At 41.9% G+C, this 22529-nt stretch overlaps 1 protein-coding gene across 1 annotated transcript in view; it reads left to right on the forward strand.

Annotated features, from left to right (window-relative positions):
* Window positions 1-22529, forward strand: part of GABBR2 (gamma-aminobutyric acid type B receptor subunit 2) — a 940989-nt gene that overhangs the window by 201983 nt on the left and 716477 nt on the right. The window contains exon 2 of the mRNA XM_045004115.1: window positions 13992-14129. Coding sequence (XP_044860050.1) covers window positions 13992-14129 — 138 coding nt within the window. The remainder of the gene's footprint in view (window positions 1-13991; window positions 14130-22529) is intronic.

Below are 22529 nucleotides of genomic sequence, written 5' to 3' on the forward strand. Positions count from 1 at the left end.
GGAGTTAATAAAGGGAATGCTCTATACCCTAGTAAAGAGACAAGGATAAAAGCTGATAAAGTCCAGGTAGGAACTGAAGAGAAATAGTCAAATGAAAACAAGTCTCATTCAATTATATCCCATGCAGACAGATAACTAAACATTGACAAATTTTATAAGTTCTTGTGTCCAACTGCAAGAAGTGTAAATACTCGGAAGAACTTGAGTGCCTGATATTAAATGAGTCTATTAATATAATAGGTATCACAAGACCTTGGTGGAACAATGACAATCAATGGGACACAGTAATGCCAGAGTCCAAAATATATAGGAATGACAGAGTTAGATCGCACTGGTGGTAGTCAGGTGGGGGTGGCAGTATATTTGAAAGAAAGCATAGAATCAAATATAGTAAAAATCTTAAATGAATCAAATAGCATCATAGACTATCTACAGATAGAAATTCCATGCTTGAATAATAAGAGTATAGCAGTATGGATATACTACTGACCACCTGACCAGGACAGTGATGGTGATTGTGAAATGCTCAGGGAGATTAGAGAGGCCACAAAAATGGAAAACCCAATAATAATGGGGGATTTCAGTTATCCCTGTATTGACTAGCAACATGTCACCTCAGGACGGACTGCAGAGGTAAAATTTCTAGACATAATTAATGGCTGCTTCTTGGAGCATCTAATCCTGGAATCCACAAGGGGAATGGCGATTCTTGGTTTAGTCCTAAGTGGCGCACAGGATCTGGTCCAAGAGATGAATATAGATTAACTGCTTGGTAATAGCAACCATAAAGTAATTAAATTGAACATCCTCAGTCAGGGGGAAAAACCAAAGAAACCCATCATGCTAGCATTTACTTCAAAAAGGAGAACTACACAAAAATGAAGAGTTTCCGTTAAATGGAAATTAAAAGGAATGGTCACGAGTGTGAAATGCCTGCAAACTGATGGAAACTTTAAAAACACCATAACAGAGGCTCAAACTGTATGTGCACCCAAATTAAAAATGAAAACAAAACAATACAAGGACCAAAAAAATTCTACCATGTGTAAAAAACAAAGTAAAAAAAACGGTAGTTAGAGATAAAAAGCCATATTTTAAAAAATGGAGTCAAATTCTACTGAGTAAAATAGAAAATGATATAAACTCTGACAAATTAAGTATACAAATATAATTAGAGGGGGGGGAAAAAGAATTTGAAGAGCAACTAGCAAAAGACACAAAAACTAATAGCAAAAAAGTTTTTAAGTACATCAGAAGCAGGAAGCCTGCCAAACAGTGGGGCCACTGAACAATCGCGGTGCTAAAGGAACACTCAAGGAACACAAGGCCATTGCTGAGAAGCTAAATGAATTCTTTTGCATCAGTCATCACTGCAGAGGATGTGAGGGAGATTCCCACGCCTGAGCCATTCTTTTTAGATGACAGATTTGAGGAACTGTCTCAGATTGAGGTGTCATTAGATTTGTTTTTGAACAAATTGATAAATTTGACATTAATAAATCACCAGGACCAGCTGGTATTCACCCAAGAGTTTTGACAGAACACAAATATGAAATTGCAGAACTACTAATTTTGGTAAGTAACCTATCGCTTAAATCACGTTCAGTACCAGATGACTGGCAGATTGCTAATGTAATGCCAATTTTTAAAAAAGGCTCCAGAGGCAATTACAGACAGTTAGCCTAACTTAAGTATCAGGCAAATTGGTTAAAACTATAGTAAAGAATATAATTATCAGACACATACATGAACACGATAGGTTGGGGAAGAGTCAACACAGCTTTTGGGAAATCATGCCTCACCAGTATATTTGAATTCTTTGAGGGTGTCAAGAAACATGGAGAGGGGTGATCCAGTGGAGGTACTATACTTGGACTTTCAGAAAGCCTTTGACAACGTCCCTCACTCTAGGCTCTTAAACAAAGTAAGGAGTTATGGGATAAGAGGGAAAGTCCTTTGATGAATCAGTAACTGATTAAAAGATAGGAAACAAAGGGTAGGAAATAATGATCACTTTTCATTGTGGAGAGAGGTAAATATTGGGGTCCCCCAAGGATCTGTAGTGGGACCAGTGCCGTTCAAAATATTCATGAGTGATCTGGAAAAAGGGGCAAACAATGAGGTGGCAAAGTTTATAGACAATACAAAATTATTTAAGATAGTTAAGTCCAAAGCAGACTATGAAGAATTACAAAGGGATCTCATAAAACTGGGTGACTAGGCAAGAAAATGGCAGATGAAATTCAGTGTTGATAAATGCAAAGTAATGCATATTGGAAAACATAATCCCAACTATACATACAAAAGAATAAGATCTAAGGTAGCAGTTACCACTCAAGAAAGAGATTATTGTGGAGTTATCATGGATAGTTCTCTGAAAACATCTGCTCAATGTGCAGCAGCAGTCAAAAAAACGCTAACAGAATCTAAGATATCATTAGGAAAAGGCAGAAAATAATGAAACAGAAAATATCATAATGTCACTATATATATCCATGGTTTGTCCACACCTTGAATACTGCATGCAATTCTGGTTGCCCCATCTCAAAAAGATATATTAGAATATAGAGAAGGGCAACAAAACTGATTAAGGGTATGAAATAGCTTTCATATGAGGAGAAATTAAAAGAACTGGGACTGTTCACATAGAAAAGTGATGGCTAAGAGGGGATATGATAGAGGTCTATAAAATCACAAATGGTGTGGAGAAAGTGAATAAGGAAGTCTTATTTATCCAATCACATAACACAAGAACCAGGAGTCGCACAACGAAATTATTAGGCAGCAGGTTTAAAACAAACATAAGGAAATACTTGTTCACACAATGCACAGTCAACCTGTAGAACTCATTGACAGGGGTTGTTGTTAAGATCAAAAGTATGAGTGGTTTCAAAAGATAATAAGATAAGTTAATGGAGGATAGATCCATCAATGATGGTCAGGGATGCAACCTCATGCGCTGGGTGTCTCAAAACCTCTAACTGACAGAAGCTGGGATGGAAGACAGGAGATGGATCATTCAATAAATTGCCTTTAAGTTCACTCCCTCTGAAGCAATTGTTGGAAGACAGGACACTGACTTAGGTGGACTGTTGGTCAGACCCACTATGGCCACCGTAGACCAGACAATAGCCTGGTGGTTAGGCACTCACTTGGGAAAGGAGGAGTCTAGCTATGACCTTAAATAACATTGTTCAAATTTCTTTGATTTGCCAAAAAATCCAGAAAATGGTTTTTGGTTCAACCTGAAACAATTTTTTTAAATTATTTTGTTTTATTGGGGGAGGGGGAGGAGGCTCTTCATAGTTATTTGATTTCTGTGGGAGCTAGGCACCCCACTAGGTGCCTAGCTGAATCTTTAGGTGCCTAAACACCTGTATATATCTGCCTCTAAGAGACTGAGATGTCTAGGTCCCATTTTCAAAAGTGACTTCAGTGCTTAGGATCTTAAATATCACTGAGAGTCAATGGGCTTAGCAATGCTAAGCCAAGTAACTCTAAATACCTCTAAAAATCTGGACTTCAGACAAGAAGTGACAAAAGTCATGAATCATGATAGCATGCTTCACATCCAGGAGGAAGGATCCCAGTCAGAGGCAGATGGGTGTGGGGGAAGCAGCTCTGATCACTTTTACTTTTTGTTTTATCTAGTAGCGATGGGAAATTAATCAGACTGAGGTTTGGTTATGGCTGAGCACCCCCGCAAGGGAAACTGAAATAAGAAATGTTAAATGAAAAAGTTTTCAGGACATAAGTTATTCTGTCCTTCTTTGAGAAGAAAGTGGAAGCTTTATCTAACATGCTGAGTGGATTCAAGTTTGGATGATAATGTGTGATAACCAGAAAATGAAACTGATTAGTAACAAACTGTAAACAAATGTGATATTGACTTCTATTTTCATCATCTGTACAGAGTGAGAGGGAAAAGAAGCAAAAGCAAAAGTGGTGGAAAAGCATTTAAGTTCTAAAACTTCTTTCCATTTGTATCATCCACAGTGTTATTAACAAGGCAAGATTATTTTATTCTATTTATTTATTTCTTTTGTAAAATATATGGGGCTTGATTTCAGAGGTGCCAAGCACAGTCATTTAAGACTGATTAGAAAGGGAGCTTTAGATGATCAGTACCTCTGAAATTCATCACTGTGAATTTTAACCTGATAATGTTCCATAATTTATAATTAATAAGGGCATTTTAGATACTTTATAAGCAGTAAAATTGGGCCTGTTGTTGCTTGGTATCACACCTTCCCTTCTGGAGTAAGACTGTGGTGAGACTATTGTCACAATATTTAGATGCCTCTGATTTCCTTAACTCTTGTCTTACTGGATGTAGACCTGACTTTGGCACTGAAACTACATTGATTGTGTTGGTTGATGATCAGGCAATGGATGAGAATTATGTGTTCTTGCTGGTATTATTAGTTCTGTCCCCTGCCTTTGATCACAAAGTGACGTTGACTTGTCTACAGTCCCTGGCAGAAGTGAACAGAGCCGCTTTTTGTTGGCTTTGTTCTTTTCTCTTGAAGAGATCTCACTGGTAGCTGTTCCTCTTTCCATAGAGCTCTCACATGTCAGCGGTATCATTCTGTCACCTCTCCTGTGTGATGTGTATATGGGGTTGTTACGAGGATTAATAAGGGGACATGGAGTCTAGTGTTTTTAGTATGCCGATGAGACCCAGCTTTGTGTCTGTCATATAACTCACATAGGGTATGTCTACACTATGAAATTAGGTAAATTTAATATAAGTCGATTTTTCAGAAATCAATTTGATATAGTCGATTGTGTGTGTCCTCACTTAAGACCATTAAGTCAGCAGAGTGCATCCACAGTACTGAGGCTAGCGTCGACTTTCGGAGCATTGCACTGTGAGTAGCTATCCCACAGTTCCCAGAATCTCTGCCACCCATTGGAATTCTGGGTTGAGCTCCCAATGCCTGATGGCAGATATCAGGGTGATTAAAGTCTCCCATGAGAACCAGGGCCTGCAATCTAGTAACTTCTGCTAGTTGCCGAAAGAAAGCCTCGTCCACCTCATCCCCCTGGTCTGGTGGTCTATAGCAGATTCCCATCACGACATCACCCTTGTTGCTCACACTTCTAAACTTAATCCAGAGACTCTTGGGTTTTTCTGCAGTTTCATACCAGAGCTCTGAGCAGTCATACTCCTCTCTTATATACAATGCAACTCCACAACCTTTTCTGCCCTGCCTGTCCTTCCTGAACAGTTTATATCCATCCATGACAGTACTCCAGTCATGTGAGTTATCCCACCAAGTCTCTGTTATTCCAATCACATCATAGTTCCTTGACTGTGCCAGGACTTCCAGTTCTCCCTGCTTGTTTCCCAGGCTTCTTGCATTTGTGTATAGGCACTTAAGATAACTTGCTGATTGTCCCGCTTTCTCAGTCTGAGACAGGAGTCCTCCCCTCTTGCACACTCCTGCTCGTGCTTCCTCCCGGTATCCCATTTTCCCACTTACCTCAGGGCTTTGGTCTCCTTCCCCCAGTGAACCTAGTTTAAAGCCCTCCTCACTAGGTTAGCCAGACTGCTTGCGAAGATGCTCTTCCCTCTCTTCATTAGGTGGAGCCCGTCTCTGCCTAGCACGCCTCCTTTTTGGAACACCATTCCATGGTCAAAGAATCCAAACCCTTCTCCCCAACACCGCTTGCGTAGCCATTTGTTGACTTCCACAATTCGACGATCTCTACCCAGGCCTTTTCCCTGCACAGGGAGGATGGACAAGAACACCACTTGCGCCTGAAACTCCTTTATCCTTCTTCCCAGAGCCACGTAGTCTGCAGTTATCCGCTCAAGGTCATTCTTGGCATTATCATTGGTGCCCACGTGGAGAAGCAGGAAGGGGTAGCGATCCGAGGGCTTGATGAGTCTCGGCAGTCTCTCCATCACATTGTGAATCCTAGCTCCTGGCAAGCAGCAGACCTCTCGGTTTTCTTGGTTGGGGCAGCAGATAGATGACTCAGTCCCCAACCACCACCACCTGCCTCCTTCTCTTGGGAGCAGTGGTCATGGAACCCCCATCTCTAGGACAGTGCATCTCATGCCTTCCAATCAGTGGAGTCTCCTTCTGCTCCCTTCCCTCAGATGTATTATCTAGTCTACTCTCCGCATTAGTACCTGTGGAGAGAACATGAAAATGGTTGCTCACCTGTATCTCCATTGCTGGTACGTGGACGCTCCTCTTTCTTCTTCTGGAGGTCACATGCTGCCAAATTTCTTCACCATCCGTCTGTCCCCTCTGTGCAGCCTGCTCCAATTCTTCAGGACGTTGTGCCCATAGAAGCATATCCTGATATCTGTCCAGGAAATCTTCATTTTCTCTTATGGAATGCAGGGTTGATACTTGTTGCTCCAGACCTCGAACCTTCTCTTCCAATATGGAGATCAGTTTGCACTTTGTACAGGCAAAGTTGCTTCTGTCCTGTGCAAGAAAGACAAACATGGCACAACCTGTGCAGGTTACAACAGCTGAACGCTCACCTTCCATAATTTCTTCCTTCTAAGAGCTTCCTCTGCTGTTGCAGCAACTCACAGAAGCCCGCAAGATGAAAGCCTCAGTGGGCTCTCCCCAGGCAAACTCCCTCTGTTAGCCTCCACTGTTCGCTGCTCAGCTGGTTGGCTACTGACTGCCTTTTTATAACAGTCAGGCCCACTCAAGGCCCACCTGGAACAAAGCACTCCCAATTCACACTTTTCAAACAAACAATCAAGCACACAGTCAAACTGACAAACTGTCCTCGCAATAGGCACTCAGATACTCACCAACACAGCCCCCCTAATGCAGCACTTAGCGTACTTCCTGTTGGACATGGACACAGACTTCTCTCAAAGCACGGGCCCTGGCAATTTGGCCATCCTGGTGGCAATGGGGCAGGCTCATGCCATGGAACACTGATTCTGGGCCCGGGAAACAAGCACAGACTGGTGGGACCGCATAGTGTTGCAGGTCTAGGATGATTCCCAGTGGCTGGGAAACTTTCGCATGCATAAGGGCACTTTCATGGAACTTTGTGACTTGCTTTCCCCTGCCCTGAAGCGCAAGAATACCAGGATGAGAGCGGCCCTCAGAGTTCACAAGCAAGTGGCGATAGCCCTGTGGAAGCTTGCAACGCCAGACAGCTACCGGTCAGTCAGAAATCAATTCGGATTGGGCAAATCTACTGTTGGGGCTGCTGTGATCCAAGTAGCCAACGCAATCACTGAGCTGCTGCTATCAAGGGTAGTGACTCTGGGAAATGTGCATGTCATAGTGGATGGCTTTGCTGCAATGGGATTCCCTAACTGTGGTGGGGCGATAGATGGAACCCATATCCCTATCTTGGCACCGGACCACCAAGGCAGCTAGTACATAAACTGAAAGGGGTATTTTTCAATAGTGCTGCAAGCACTGGTGGATCACAAGGGACGTTTCACCAGCATCATCGTGGGATGGCCAGGAAAGGTACATGATGCTTGCATCTTCATGAACTCTGTTTTGTTTGAACAGCTGAAGAAAGGGACTTATTTTCTGGTCTGGAAAGTAACTATTGGGGATGTTGAAATGCCTATAGTTATCCTTGGGGACCCAGCCTGCCCCTTAATGCCATGGTTCATGAAACCATACACAGGCAGCCTGGACAGTAGTCAGGAGCTGTTCAACTATAGGCTGAGCAAGTGCAGAATGGTGGTAGAATGTGCCTTTGGACGTTTAAAAGTGCGCTGGTGCAGTTTACTGACTCAGTTAGACCTCAGCGAAACCAATATTCCCATCATTATTACTGCATGCTGTGTGCTGTGTGAGTGTAAGGGGGAGACGTTTATGGTGGGGTGGGAGGTTGAGGCAAATCGCCTGGCCACTGATTATGCGCAGCCAGACACCAGGGCGGTTAGAAGAGTGCAGCAGGGTATCAGAGAAACTTTGAAAACCAATGACTGGCCAGGCTATGGTGTGAAAGTTCTGTTTGTTTCTCCTTGATGAAAACCCGCCCCCTTAGTTCACTCTACTTCCCTGTAAGCCAAATGCCCTCCCCTCCCCCATTTGATCACCGCTTGCAGAGGCAATAAAGTCATTGTTGTTTCAAATTCATGCATTCTTTATTAATTCGTCACACAAATGGGGGGATAACTGCCAAGGTAGCCTGGGAGGGTTGCGGGAGGAGGGAAGCACTGGGTGGGGTGGTGGAGGAGGGGAAGAGGGAAGGACAAGGCCATGCTGCACTTCAAAACTTATTTATTGAATGCCAGCTTTCTGTTGCTTGGGCAGTCCTTGGGGGTGGAGTGGCTGGGTGCCCGGAGGCCCCCTCTCCGCGTTCTTGGGCATCTGGGTGAGGAGGCTATGGAACTTGGGGAAGAGGGTGGTTGGTTACACAGGGGCTGCAGCAGAGGTCTGTGCTCCTGCTGCCTGTCCTGCACCTCAGCAATATGCCAGAGAATATCAGTTTGATCCTCCAGTAGCCTGAGCAATGCTTCCTGCCTCCTTTCATCACGCTGACACCACCTATCATCTTGATCCTGCCACCTTTCTTCTTGCTCCCGCCACCTGTCCTCACATTCATTTTGTGCTTTCCTGCACTCTGACATTGTCTGCCTCCATGCATTCTGCTGGGCTCTTTCAGTGTGGGAAGACTGCATGAGCTCAGAGAACATTTCATTGCAAGTGTTTTTTTCGCCTTCTAATCTTCGCTAGCCTCTGGGATGGAGATGATACAAGGAGCGTTGAAACATTTGCAGCTGCTGGAGGAAAAAAAGGGAGAGTAGTATTTAAAAAGACACATTTTAGAGAACAATGGGTAGACTCTTTCATGGTGAACCAAGCTGTTAACATTACATAGCACGTGTGCTTTCTTTACAAGATTGCATTTTACCTCTTATATTGAGGGCCTGCCAGTTTGGTGTGAGAAATCACAGACGCAGGGCCGGTGGGCAACAGAATTTGGCTTGCAGGCAGACATGCCTTTTGGCTTCTTTAACCTTCATAACATGTGGGAATGGTTTCAAACAGCAGCACCCCCATGTCCCATACCAAGCAGCCATTGGGTTGGCCATTTAAAAGGAGGAGCTGCGGTTTTCAGGTTAACATGCAGCACAAACCCAACTAATCCCCCCACACACCACACACCCTATTCTCCGGGATGATTGCTTCACCCCTTCCACCACTGCATGGTGCACAGTGGGGATGATTTCTGTTCAGCCACAGGCAAACAGCCCAGCAGGAACGGCCACCTCTGAATGTCCCCTTAATAAAATTCCCCTATTTCAACCAGATGACCATGAATGATATCACTCTCCTGAGGATAACACAGAGAGATAAAGAATGGATGTTGCTTGAATGCCAGCAAACACTGGGACCATAGTATCAGAGGGGTAGCCGTGTTAGTCTGGATCTGTAGAAGCAGCAAAGAATCCTGTGGCACCTTATAGACTAACAGACGTTTTGCAGCATGAGCTTTCGTGAGTGAATACCCACTTCTTCGGATGCAAGTGGTGGAAATTTCCTGGGGCAGGTATATATAAGCAAGCAAGAAGCAAGCTAGAGATAACGAGGTTAGATCAATCAGGGTGGATGAGGCCCTGTTCTAGCAGTTGAGGTGTGAAAACCAAGGGAGGAGAAACTGGTTCTGTAATTGGCAAGCCATTCACAGTCTTTGTTTAGTCCTGAGCTGATGGTGTCAAACTTGCAGATGAACTGGAGCTCAGCAGTTTCTCTTTGAAGTCTCTGGGACCATACTCTACCATGCTTTGTTGTGCAATGATTCCAGACTACGTGCTACTGGCCTGGCGTGGTAATGGAGAATGGAATAAGGCTGCCCTCCCCAGAAACCTTTTGCAAAGGCTTTGGGAGTACCTCTAGGAGAGCTTCATTGAGATTTCCCTGGAGGATTTACGCTCCATCCCCATATACGTTAACAGACTTTTCCAGTAGCTGTACTGGTCGCAAATGCATCCCAAGTCTTCAGGGCAAATTAATAATTAAACACATTTGCTTTTAAACCATGTACAATATTTACAAAGGTACACTCACCAGAGGTACCTTCTCCACCTTCTAGGTGCCTGCCGGGAGCCCGCCTTCAGTGGGTAGGGAGAGTACTGGCTCTAGGGTGATAAACAGTTCCTGGCTGTCGGGGAAAATGGTTTCTCCGCTTGCTTGCTGTGCGCTATCTTCAACCTCCTCCTCCTCATCATCCCTGCTGTGTGAGAATCCATTGATGGAGTCCATGGACAGGGCTGGGGTAGTTGTAGGGGCACCCCCTAGAATGGCATGCAGCTCATCATAGAAGTGGCATGTCTGGGGCTCTGACCTGGAGCGGCCATTTGCCTCTCTATTTTTTTGGTAGGCTTGCCTCAGCTCCTTAAGTTTCACGTGGCACTGCTGCGGGTCCCTGTTATAGCCTCTGTCCTTGATGCCCTTGGAGATTTTTTCAAATGTTTTGGCATTTCATCTTTTAGAACGGAGTTCTGATAGCACAGATTCATCTCCCCATACAGCGATCAGATCCAGTACCTCCCGTACGGTCCATGCTGGAGCTCTTTTACGATTCTGGGACTGCATGGTCACCTCTGCTGATGAGCTCTGCATGGTCACCTGTGCTGATCAGTTCACCATGGTGGCCAAACAGGAAATGAAATTCAAAAGTTTGCGGGGCTTTTCTTGTCTACCTGGCCAGTGCATCTGAGTTGAGAGTGCTGTCCAGAGCAGTCACAATGGAGCACTCTGGGAAGCTCCTGGAGGCCAATACCATCAAATTGTGTCCACACTACCCCAAATTCAACCCAGCAGTGTCGATTTCAGTGCTAATCCCCTCGTCGGGGAGGAGTACAGAAATCGATCTTAAGAGCCCTTTAAGTCAACAAAAATGGCTTTGTCGTGTGGACGGGTGCAGGGTTAAATCGATCTAATGCTGCTAAATTCGACCTAAACTCGTAGTGTAGACCAGGGCATAGTCTCATTCAATGCCTCAGTCATCATCTAGTTGTGGTGTGGAGCTGGCTCAAGCTCAAACCAGCAATACTGAGATGATGATAAGTGGTTGGGTGAGGTAACTAGAGGAGATAGAAGAAATAACATCAGTTCCTTTAATTGAGTAAGTGCTTCTGTCATTGGGGTTTGTAATTTAGATGTGATTCTGTCCCTCCAGCTGTTGCTGGATGATCATAATACAGAAGTAAACTAGTCAGTTTTCTGCTGTCTGTATCTAGCCAGGAGTTTGCAGCCTCCTATGCCATATGTGGCTCTTGCTACTAGAATTCAAACTCTTGTCAGCTCATGATTAGAATTATTGGAATGTGCTCTACATTGGACCACTTATTACAATCAGGGCAACTGAAATGGTGCAGGAAGCAACAATTCACTTATTGAATGGGGCATCTTGCTGGGTGTATGTACCATTAGTACTCTGGGATCTGCACTGGGTGCATATCAGTCTCCAAATGGAGTTTAAGTAACTGGTTATGACTTGGAAAGCATTAAATAACCTGGGAAGTGCCTACTGGGAGAGTACACTTCTCTTCCTGTGACATATTGTCCCAGCTGTGGACACTGGAGATGCTCAAACTAAATCCCCTTTCAGAGATGGAGCTGCTGGGAGTCCACATGGGAGTTCCCGGACTCACGAGTGCCACCACCGTCTTGATCCAAAATAGCCCATATTTGGGAACCTCTAGAAATTCTGAAAGAGCCATCCATTTGACAGGGTTCTGGGAGAGGGTTGGGTGAGAAGGAGCCTTTTGTTGTTTTTTGGCTAACTGCCCACGTAAAGTTGGTCCTCTGTTAATGTTTGTTTTTAATGCTGCTGGAAGTATTGTATTGATAATTGAATTGTCAGGGTGCCTAGATCTTTTGGGTAGGTTTATTTTTATTTTTAAATATAAAAGGATAAAATAAATAAAACAACTTACAATGTATACTCCCGAACTTTCTAAAGGATCTCCCCACTTGGACCATCAAGTCTGAGTGGAATCCCATCCATTTTACTGAGGCTTTATGCAGGCAGATTCATTAGCAGGATCAGGCTCAGATAGTCAATATTTAGGGAAAGGATGAGAAATAAGATGTAAGAAAATGTGAGGTAACTGAGTGGTGAACTTCAGCATAAGTCATGTTACTTTAAATATTTTATTTTTAAACATGCCTGTAGATCTTAAATATGTGGAGTAAGGGTTTTTTGTTCCTCTGTTCCTTTTATATGTACTGTATTTTATTGGCCACACCTCCCAACTATTTCTTTAATATTGACGTTCTCCTTCTTCCACATTTTGGTTCACACTTTCCATAAATACCATTATTCTGTGAAATACAAATACCACTAAATATCCCACACACATCAGCAGTTGCATCAAATAACTTGAAGTTGGTGTAATGGGAAATGGATAATTGGACCTACAACCTGGACTGGTGAGGTATAAATCTTTCATGCCATGAGTAGAGTATGTTGAAATGTTTTAGAACTTGACCTAGTTGTAGAGTGTCATTGAAGTTCTGCTCAGGATAAACTGCTCCTTCAATTTGGGGACATTCCTCAATCCAGTAATCGCATCGTTAATTCCTACATTGTTTGAGTTTATCAGCAGTCCATCAAATTGATAAGTCTGTGCCAAGCTGAACAAGTTTTATGGAAAACATCTGACATAATGGGGAGAGAGAAGAATCCATTTGTACTGTATCATGCAATAGAAATGCATTAAGTGCAAAATTGTATCCTTTGATAAGAGTAAGAAGAATAATTCTGTCCCAAATGGAAATAAAACCATATTTTTCTTTTAAAGTATGAAATCTGTAAGAAGATTAATATATGCTTGCAAACATCTTAGTTGAAATCTGTGTTCTTTTAACAAAGTGCAACACAATTAATACTCTATTTAAAATAGGATGATAGTAAATGTTATATCAAAAAATTATGAATACATGTGAACAAATGAATTGTTATAATTAAATATTGGAGACTGTTGTACCAGGGTTTTATAAGGGATTATATTTAAAGAGGACTTCCTAGGATAAAAAGGGGAGAACTAGAAAAAAGAATCTGCTGGTCCCATTAGCCACCATATAGCCTGACAGATATCTGCTCTGTATCTGCTCTTATTAACGTCTGGAAACAGAATTCTTGATTTCAGGCATATGTTCTACTAACATTCTTCTACAACATGAAGTATCAAACTGCTACTATATGAGATTTTATAAAGAAGTTGAGGCTGTTCCAGCATAAGCCTGAGAGTCACATCCCTTGCAACTTTGACTAGAATTGTTCTTTAGGCTTCATTATTTGAGCTTACTCTCAAACTACAGTAGAGCTCTTTATAATTTAAAACAAGGAAGTAATCCAATTGTTTATAGTCAGAGGATTTTAAAATCACACTTTCTTGATGTTTTGACCAATTTGTGTCCCTGTTACTTAAAAGTATTGTTTTATTATATTTTATATATATGTATACGCATACAATATAGAGGTTTTACTTTTTTAAATACAAAATAATGTTATTTGCATGCTTTGACATGGATGTAACTTCCACAACAGATGCCAGTGCATAAAATATATTCTTTGACAAATCTGTCATGTTAAGTATTAACATACACTACTAGAGAAAATCTAGCTGAGTAGCAAAATGATTCTATTAAAATTTTTAATCATCAGTACTTGTTCTTTGTCACTGCTGCTTCGTTCTCCATCACAGACATTAATGGCTAACATTTTAGCTCTCAAAATTCTGGCAGAGTGGGCACAAGGGAGTTAAATGATGCAAGAAGCCTTTTCCATAAGCTTTTGCCTCCAGTACGGAGGCTGGGCACATTGAGAGTCCTTGTGTTCAGGAAATCCAAAGGTCAGGGTGCACAGCACTTTGCAAGTTTGGGCACTAAGAAATCAAACCCAGTCAATTCAATGTCTGAATGTTTTGTCTGTTCAGTAGTTTGTTGCTGAGTCAGTATTGTTATCTGTAATGGTCCATATTGTCAGCGATTTCTAGTTACGAAATAATTCTTTTTTTTTTCCAGTGTGACAATGCAAAAGGACTTAAAGCCTTCTATGATGCAATAAAATATGGACCTAATCATCTGATGGTTTTTGGTGGAGTATGTGCAACAGTCACGTCTATCATTGCTGAATCCCTAAAAGGATGGAATTTGGTTCAGGTAAGTCATGACATATAAAATATTTGACTAGTGACTGTCTTTAACTTCTTTAAAGAAATTCTTGGAAAATTAATAACTGTCAAAAGTTTTGATTAATGATTTGCAAAATGTTAAATGTGAATAACTATACAATAACTTTGAAGGTCAATGAGGTTATATATAAAAAGGACAATAATTTCAAATACTAATTTGAAACTTTAACTTAACACTTTCTGGGATTGGCATTTTGAGGCTTCAAAAATATATTAAAGCTGTTCAGAACATTTGTGATTAGAAATTAAATGTATTTGGTTTACCTGGTTTGTCTTGGCAGATAGTTATTTACATTTTATGTGATATATGCCTGAAATTGTAAGATTAATGAAGTACAGTATAGAGAGATAATTCAAGCAACTTGGTGTGCTAATCCAGTGCCTGATCTAAAGCCCAATAAGGTAAATAGAAAGACTCCCTTTCATAGAATCACAGAATATCAGGGTTGGAAGGGACCTCAGGAGGTCATCTAGTCCACCCCCTGCTCAAAGCAGGACCAGTCCCCAACTAAATCATCCCAGCCAGGGCTTTGTCAAGCCTGACCTTAAAAACCTCTAAGGAAGGAGATTCCACCACCTCCCTAGGTAACCCATTCCAGTGCTTCACCACTCTCCGAGTGAAAAAGATTTTCCTAATATCCAACCTAAACCTCCCCCACTGCAACTTGAGACCATTACTCCTTGTTCTGTCATCTGGTACCATTGAGAACAGTCTAGATCCATCCTCTTTGGAACCCCTTTTCAAGTAATTGAAAGCAGCTATTAAATCCCCCCTCATTCTTCTCTTCTGCAGACTAAACAACACCAGTTCCCTCAGCCTCTCCTCATAAGTCATGTGCTCCAGCCCCCTAATCATTTTTGTTGCCCTCCACTGGACTCTTTCCAATTTTTCCACATCCTTCTTGTAGGGTGGGGCCCAAAACCGGACACGGTACTCCAGATGAGGCCTCACCAATGCCGAATAGAGGGGAATGACCCCATGTCCCTTGATCTGCTGGCAACAGCGGTTTCCCCAGGAACTGAAATTGGAGGGGGTGTTTGAAGTTATGGGTGTGTGTGTGTCAGGGCCGATGAGATATATAAAAGAGATATGAATAAAGTAAATGTTTTGTTAGGATAATGCAAATTTAACATAAGGATAATGCAAGTTACACCAAAACACATAACAGGTCTAGATTTCTAAAAAATATATACTTTTTTAAAAAAATGTATTTAATTTAAATTGACTTTTGAAAAGTAAGTCATCATGGGATAAGAGGGAAGTCCTCTCATGGATCAGTAACTGGTTAAAAGATGGAAAACAAAGGGTGGAATAAATTATCAGTTTTCAGAATGGAGAGAGATAAATAGTGGTATCCCTGAGGGGTCGGTACTGGGACCATTACTGTTCAACATACTCATAAATGATCTGGAAAAATGGATAAACAGTGAGGTGGCAAAATTTGCAGATGATACAAAACTATTCAAGATAGTAAAGTCCCAGGCAGACTGCGAAGAGTTACAAAGGGATCTCACAAAACTGGGTGACTGGGCAACAAAATGGCAGATGAAATTCAGTGTTGATAAATGCAAAGTAATGCACATTGGAAAACAATCTCAACTATACATACAAAATGAAGAAGTCTGAATTAGCTGTTAACACTCAAGAAAGAGATCTTGGAGTCATTGTGGATAGTTCTCTGAAAACATCCACTCAATGTGCAGCGGCAGTCCAAATAGCAAACAGAATGTTGGGAATCATTAAGAAAGGGATAGATAATAAGACAGAAAATATCATATTGCCTCTATATAAATCCATGGTTTGTGTACACCTTGAATACTGTGTGCAGATCTGGTCACCCCATCTCAAAAAAGATATATTGCAAATGGAAAAGGTACAGAGATGGGCAACTAAAATGATTAGGGGTATGAAACAGGAGGAGAAATTAAAATGACTGGGAATTTTCAGCTTAGAAAAGAGACGACTAAGGGGGTATACGATAGAGGTCTATTAAATCTTGACTGATGTGAAGAAAGTGAACAAGGAAATGTTATTTAATCCTTCACATAACACAAGAACTAGCAGTCACCCAACGAAATTAATAGGCAGCAGGTTTTAAAAAAAAACAAAAGGAAGTACTTCTTCACACAACATAAAGTCAACCCGTGGAACCCTGTGAAGACCAAAACTATAACAGGATTAAAAAAAGAACTAGATAAATTCCAGGAGAATAGGTCCATCAGTGGCTATTAGCCAGGATGGGGAGGGATGCAACACCATGCTCTGAGTGTTCCTAGCCTGTTTGCCAGAAGCTGGGAATGGGCAACAGGGGATGGATCACTTGATGATTACTTGTTCTGTTCATTCCCTCTGAAGCACCTGGCCTTGACCAATGTTGGAAGACAGGATGCTGGGCTATATGGACCATTGGTCTGACCCAGTATGACCATTCTTATGTAAAAATTAATTATAATAAAAATGTTTAATACAGAAACTCCCCAACATAATAACCTCTCAAGATAGCAACGATGTGAGATAACAACCTTGGCAAATAATGCATTTTAAAAATCTTGGCCTACTAGGAAACATATTTATATACGTTTCCATTCCCAGTCACAAATTAGCATTCTGGAGCAAAGACACTAAAATATAGTCCAACAAACAAATGTTTATTTAACATGCCCCTCACTTTTCCCTCCACCTCACCCCACTCACCAGTGCTGTCCTTGGTCAGTGGAGACTCAGAGTTCAGAGGTGCTTTCACATGAGTATACCTCCCAGGTGGGAGAAAAGAAGGAACCTTGCTCGTTCCTCGAGCTGCTCACTGTTTGCTCATGCCACTGCTGTTGGTTGTGCCACCATTCATTCCACCATTCTGTTGCCAATGGCCCTGCGCGGTCACCTTCTGCTGCCACCTGCCACTGTGACCTCTGAAAGTTGATCTCTTGAGTCTCCACCCAGCTCTCAGTGATTTCAGCTGAGCTCTCAGTGGGGGAACCTCACTGCTAGTGCAGTCTGGGCTGCCTCTTACACAAAAACACAGGCAACACAGCTCTGTTTGCTGGATACCTAGGTAGGTTAGGTGTGAATGTAAATACAATCTGGTCCTGAAGCCCTTCCCCCCATCCCCCAGGTCATCACTAGGTGTCAGGGAGAGCTCATTTAGACTTTTCTTACAAATCGTCATTTGAAATGATTAGGTTGGCCAACATCACCAAAATGAATGCACTGACATTGTCATAAAAAACAACAGCTGTATAAGGAAGCTAGTCTATGTTCCTACTTTTCAAATCTATTATACTTTTTCAGATACACGTATTTTATCATACACTGTATATGCTTTTAAAGTATGTATTAATGTTTCAATTTCAATTCAAATTTCCAAACAGTCACTAAATTGGCATGTTTCAGAGTAGCAGCTGTGTTAGTCTGTATCCGCAAAAAGAACAGGAGTACTTGTGGCGCCTTAGAGACTAACACATTTATTTGAGCATAAGCTTTCGTGGGCTACAGCCCACTTCATCGGATGCGTAGACCAACCAACTCTAAGAGACTAATTAATTAAGATGAGCTATTGTCAGCAGGAGAAAAAAATTGTAGAGATAATCAAGTTAGCCCATTTAAGACAGTTTGACAAGAAGGTGTGAGGATACTTAACATGGGGAAATAGATTCAATGTGTGTAAGGGCTCAGCCATTCCCAGTCTCTATTTAAGCCTAAATTGATTGTATCTAGTTGGCATATTAATTCAAGTTCAGCAGTTTCTCGTTGGAGTCTGTTTTTGAAGTTTTTCTGTTGCAAAATTGCCACCTTTAAATCTGTTAGTGAATGACCAGAGAGGTTGAAGTGTTCTCCTTCTGGTTTTTGAATATTATGATTCCTGATGTCAGATTTGTGTCCATTTATTCTTTTGCGTAGAGACTTTCCGGTTTGGACAATGTATATGGCAGAGGGGTATTGCTGGCACATGATGGCATATATCACATTGGTAGATGTGCAGGTGAACGAGCCCCTGGTGGCGTGGCTGATGTGATTAGGTCCTATGATGGTGTCACTTGAATAGATATATGGAAAGAGTTGGCATCGGGCTTTGTTGCAAGGATAGGTTCCTGGGTTAGTGTTTTTGTTCTGTGGTGTGTGGTTGCTGGTGAGTATTTGCTTCAGGTTGGGGGGCTGTCTGTAAGCGAGGACAGGTCTGTCTCCCAAGATCTGTGAGTGAGGGATCATCTTTCAGGATAGGTTGTAGATCTTTGATGATGTGCTGGAGAGGTTTTAGTTGGGGGCTGAAGGTAATGGCTGGTGGCGTTCTGTTATTTTCTATGTTGGGCTTGTCTTGTAGTAGGTGACTTCTGGGTACTCTTCTGGCTCTTTCAATCTGTTTTTTCACTTCAGCAGGTGGGTATTGGTTGATAGAGGTCTTGTAGGTGTTTGTCTCTGTCTGAGGGATTGGCACAAATATGGTTGTATCTTAGAGCTTGGCTGTGGACAATGGATCGTATGGTGTGTCCTGGATGGAAGCTGGAGGCATGAAGGTAGGTATAGCAGTCAGTAGGTTTCCGGTATAGGGTGGTGTTTATGTGACCATCGCTTATTAGCACAGTAGTGTCAAGGAAATGGACCGCATGTCTGGATTGGTCTAGGCTGAGGTTGATGGTGGGATGGAAATTGTTGAAATCATGGTGGAATTCCTCAAGGGCTTCTTTTCCATGGGTCCAGATGATGAAGGTGTCATCCATGTAGCACAAGTAGAGTGGGGGCATTAGGGGATGAGAGCTAAGGAAGCATTGTTCTAAAGTCAGCCATAATAATGTTGGCATACTGTGGGGCCATGTGGGTACCCATAGCAGTGCCGCTGACTTGAAGGTATATATTGTCCCCAAATGTGAAATAGTTGTGGGTGAGGACAAAGTCACAAAGTTCAGCCACCAGGTTTGGCATGTAACTAGTTCACAAAACTGTGTGTGTGTGTTGGGGTAATTCGGGGTGGGGGGTGTAGGGAAATCTCTGGCAATGCCCCTATTTATACAGCCCCAAATGCCGTTAGCCTTCTTGGCAACAAGGGCACACTGTTGACTCATATCCAGCTTCTCATCCACTGTAACCCCTAGATCCTTTTCTGCAGAACTGCTGCCTAGCCATTCGGTCCCTAGTCTGTAGCAGTGAATGGAATTCTTCCGTCCTAAGTGCAGGACTCTGCACTTGTCTTTGTTGAACCTCATCAGATTTCTTTTGGCCCAATCCTCTAATTTGTCTAGGTCCCTCTGTATTCTATCCCTACTCTCCAGCGTATCTACCACTCCTCCCAGTTTAGTGTCATCTGCAAACTTGCTGAGGGTGCAGTCCATACTATCCTCCAGATCATTAATTGCTTCAGTAGGCGTTGACTTCAGTAGGCTTTGAATCAACACATCCTGAGGTCTTCACTCAGTTTTTTTCTTAATCGTTATTCAAGCAAACTCACACTGACTTCAAAAGAAATTGAAATGAATTATTTTTTAGTAAAAACTTAGTAAAGACCTCAGTATTTTGCCCGTACATCACATCTATTCCCAGCTGTTCCCTTCTCTCTCATTCTTAAAGGTCCCACTTTGTGGGAATTTACCCCACCCTGAGGAATCATAGAATTTATTAATACTGATCTTTAAAACAGTCATCCAGATAGGACCAATAAAGAGCAGCATGAGATGCTTCAAGCATGAGATGCCCCAAGGCCTATCCTTGTTTTCTGGCTCAGAATCTCCAGATTTATAGTGGACCATACAAACTAGCCAGCCAACCTGGGGATGTCATTTGGGATCCTCCCTGGCCTATCCCTCAAACGTGAATGATTTGGAACTGGCTGTGGGAAGGCTTCTAAGTTCTACATACTGCATATATGACCAGTGTATAACCAATAAGCTAGCAGTGATGGGAAAAGTTCAAAGAGGTCATTTTTAAGTTTGGTTTTGAAGTGGAAAAATGCCTGAATAGATAGGTAGGTTTATTTGATCGATAAATTACTGTCCCAGGGGAAGTGTACAAAAATGTCATGTTATAAATGTATAACAATTACTTAAGTTCTGTAAGTATTTTTTTTTACATAGGACCCTTACCTAATTCAGTGCACAGGATGGAGACACAAGGGGGCAGAATTAAGGTAGTGAAGGGGACATGCTGGAGTAGTAGGGGTGAAGGTGCAGAAAAGGGAGACTTAGCTGGATAGCTAAGGTAGTTCACTAGTGAAGGGATAACACTCGTTTCATATTAATCAGCTTGAGGCAGCACTATGAAGCTTCAAGGGAAAACTTTACACCAACTAAATGCACTCAACTGGTGGCCTCTGGTATCCTCTCTGTTCCTTCCCTGTAACTCTTCAGAGTTGAAAGTTGTTATTTCACTTGAGTTGTCCTACCAGTATTTGACTTGTGGGGAGGGATAAAATTCTAGACATTCAGTTTTTCTTTAAATGTCCCCTAAACACTTTCATTTTCTCTGTATTTTAAGAGTGACTCTTTGCAAAGGATTTACTGATAGTTTTTTTATCAAGGATCTTTCATAGAAACCCAAAAAAAGTATTGTTGTCAAGAGAAGATTTTATTTTTATTCCTGCACTATACCTTGGCTGGAGTTTTGTTATTCTCAGCTTAGGTAGCTTGTATGATGTGGAAAAGGTCTCTTCCACCATAAAAATAGCAGGGTATCCTGGGGGAAGAGCAGTGGAAAATGTGATGTTTTCATTGGCTAAATGATGAAAGAACATAAATGAGAGCAGAGTTGGGGATTTCATGAAGTGTAATGGGTGGTGCAGCAGTAATGAATACAACTTTAGATATGGCTTGCAAAAAAGTAATAATGTTTGCTAGACTGTACTGCCATACAGTAGGTATTATTTGTGAATAAGTCTCATGGGTGGATAAGCACAAATCCTTCTGTTCACAAGGTTGCAATTTATTTAACTAGTATCCTTCAGGAGCAACAATTATGCAGAACTTGGCAAATGAAGCAATAAATAGTATACAGCATCCCTGAAGACTCAAAACTACCGTCCACCAAAAACTTCAGAGGTTCCACCTAAAGGTGTGACAATGGACACTTATAAGGAATCATAGAAAGTAATGTAGATGATGTAATAGTAGTAATTTAGATGAAGCCAAGAAGAGGAATAGGAGGGGAAACAATTTCTATAGATATAACTATTGGCAGTAGGCAGATCTGGCATTACGCTGCAAGGAAAAGAATCTGAATTTGGCTCCCTAATCCCCATCACTCTTTTCCTGTGAAAGCAACAGAGGCAGCATATTTAGCCCACAGTATATACTGATTTGATTTGCACTGACCCCCTATGGCTGGCTGAAGTGATGGCTTGTCTCCATAAAAGAGATGCTTCAGTGCAGGGCACTCCTGAAGGAGTGGGTGGAGTAGAGAAGAAGAAAATAGAGAGCAGAGAAGCAGAGTAGTTGCTTAAACATCCTTCCATTTGTTATCAAAGACAGGGATAGCTTTCCTGCTCATAGCTTGGTATTTCCCCCAAAGCTTTCTAGACCAAGTGAAAAATACTTGTGCCACCATGCTTCCAAAGCTGTCCCTCTCTTCCCCTCCCCCAAATCAACCACACCCATGCAATATAAGGGAATAATATAGTCACACGATGTTTATTATTTATTGAGTTGCAGCATTATTAATGAACTTTTTAAATAATGAACTTTAACAAAATGGATTGTACCCTGCCTTCCGTGAATTTATTATTCATTCTTTCCACATCCTGACTTTTCACTCCACTCTTTCTTTCTTATTTTAGGTCACATTTTTCACACCATTTTGAAATTGTTGTTGTGTTTTTTCTTCTCAAGAGGGCAGACTTTAGCAAAGTCAGGTAATTCGTAGGTAAGATCCCTTGGGAAGCAATTCTAAGGGGAAAAACAGTTCAAGAGAGTTGGCAGATTTTCAAAGAAACATTAAGGGCACAAGAGCAAACAATCCCACTGCCTAGGAAAGATAGGAAATATGGCAAGAGACCACTCTGGCTTAGCCAGGAGATCTTCAATGATCTGAAACTCAAAAAAGAGTCCTACAAAAAGTGGAAACTAGGTCAAATTGCTCTCTTTAACCTCTGAGGATAGGACCAAAAGCAATGGGCTTCAATTGCAGCAAGGATGGTTTAGGTTGGACATTAGGAAAAAATTCCTAACTGTTGCAGTGTTTAAGCACTGGAATAAATTGCCTAGAGAGGTTGTGAAATCTCTGTCACTGGAGATTTTTAAAAGCAAGTGAGGCAAATACTGGTCAGGGATGGTCTGGATAATACACAGTCCTGCCTTGAGTTTGGGGGCCTGGACAAGAAGACATTCAAGGTCCCTTCCAGTCCTACGATTCTATGATTCTCTCTCCCTCTGTCCCTTTATGTCCTTT

The sequence above is a fragment of the Mauremys mutica genome, chromosome 2 (genome assembly GCF_020497125.1).
Source record: "Mauremys mutica isolate MM-2020 ecotype Southern chromosome 2, ASM2049712v1, whole genome shotgun sequence".
Lineage (NCBI taxonomy): Eukaryota > Metazoa > Chordata > Testudines > Geoemydidae > Mauremys > Mauremys mutica.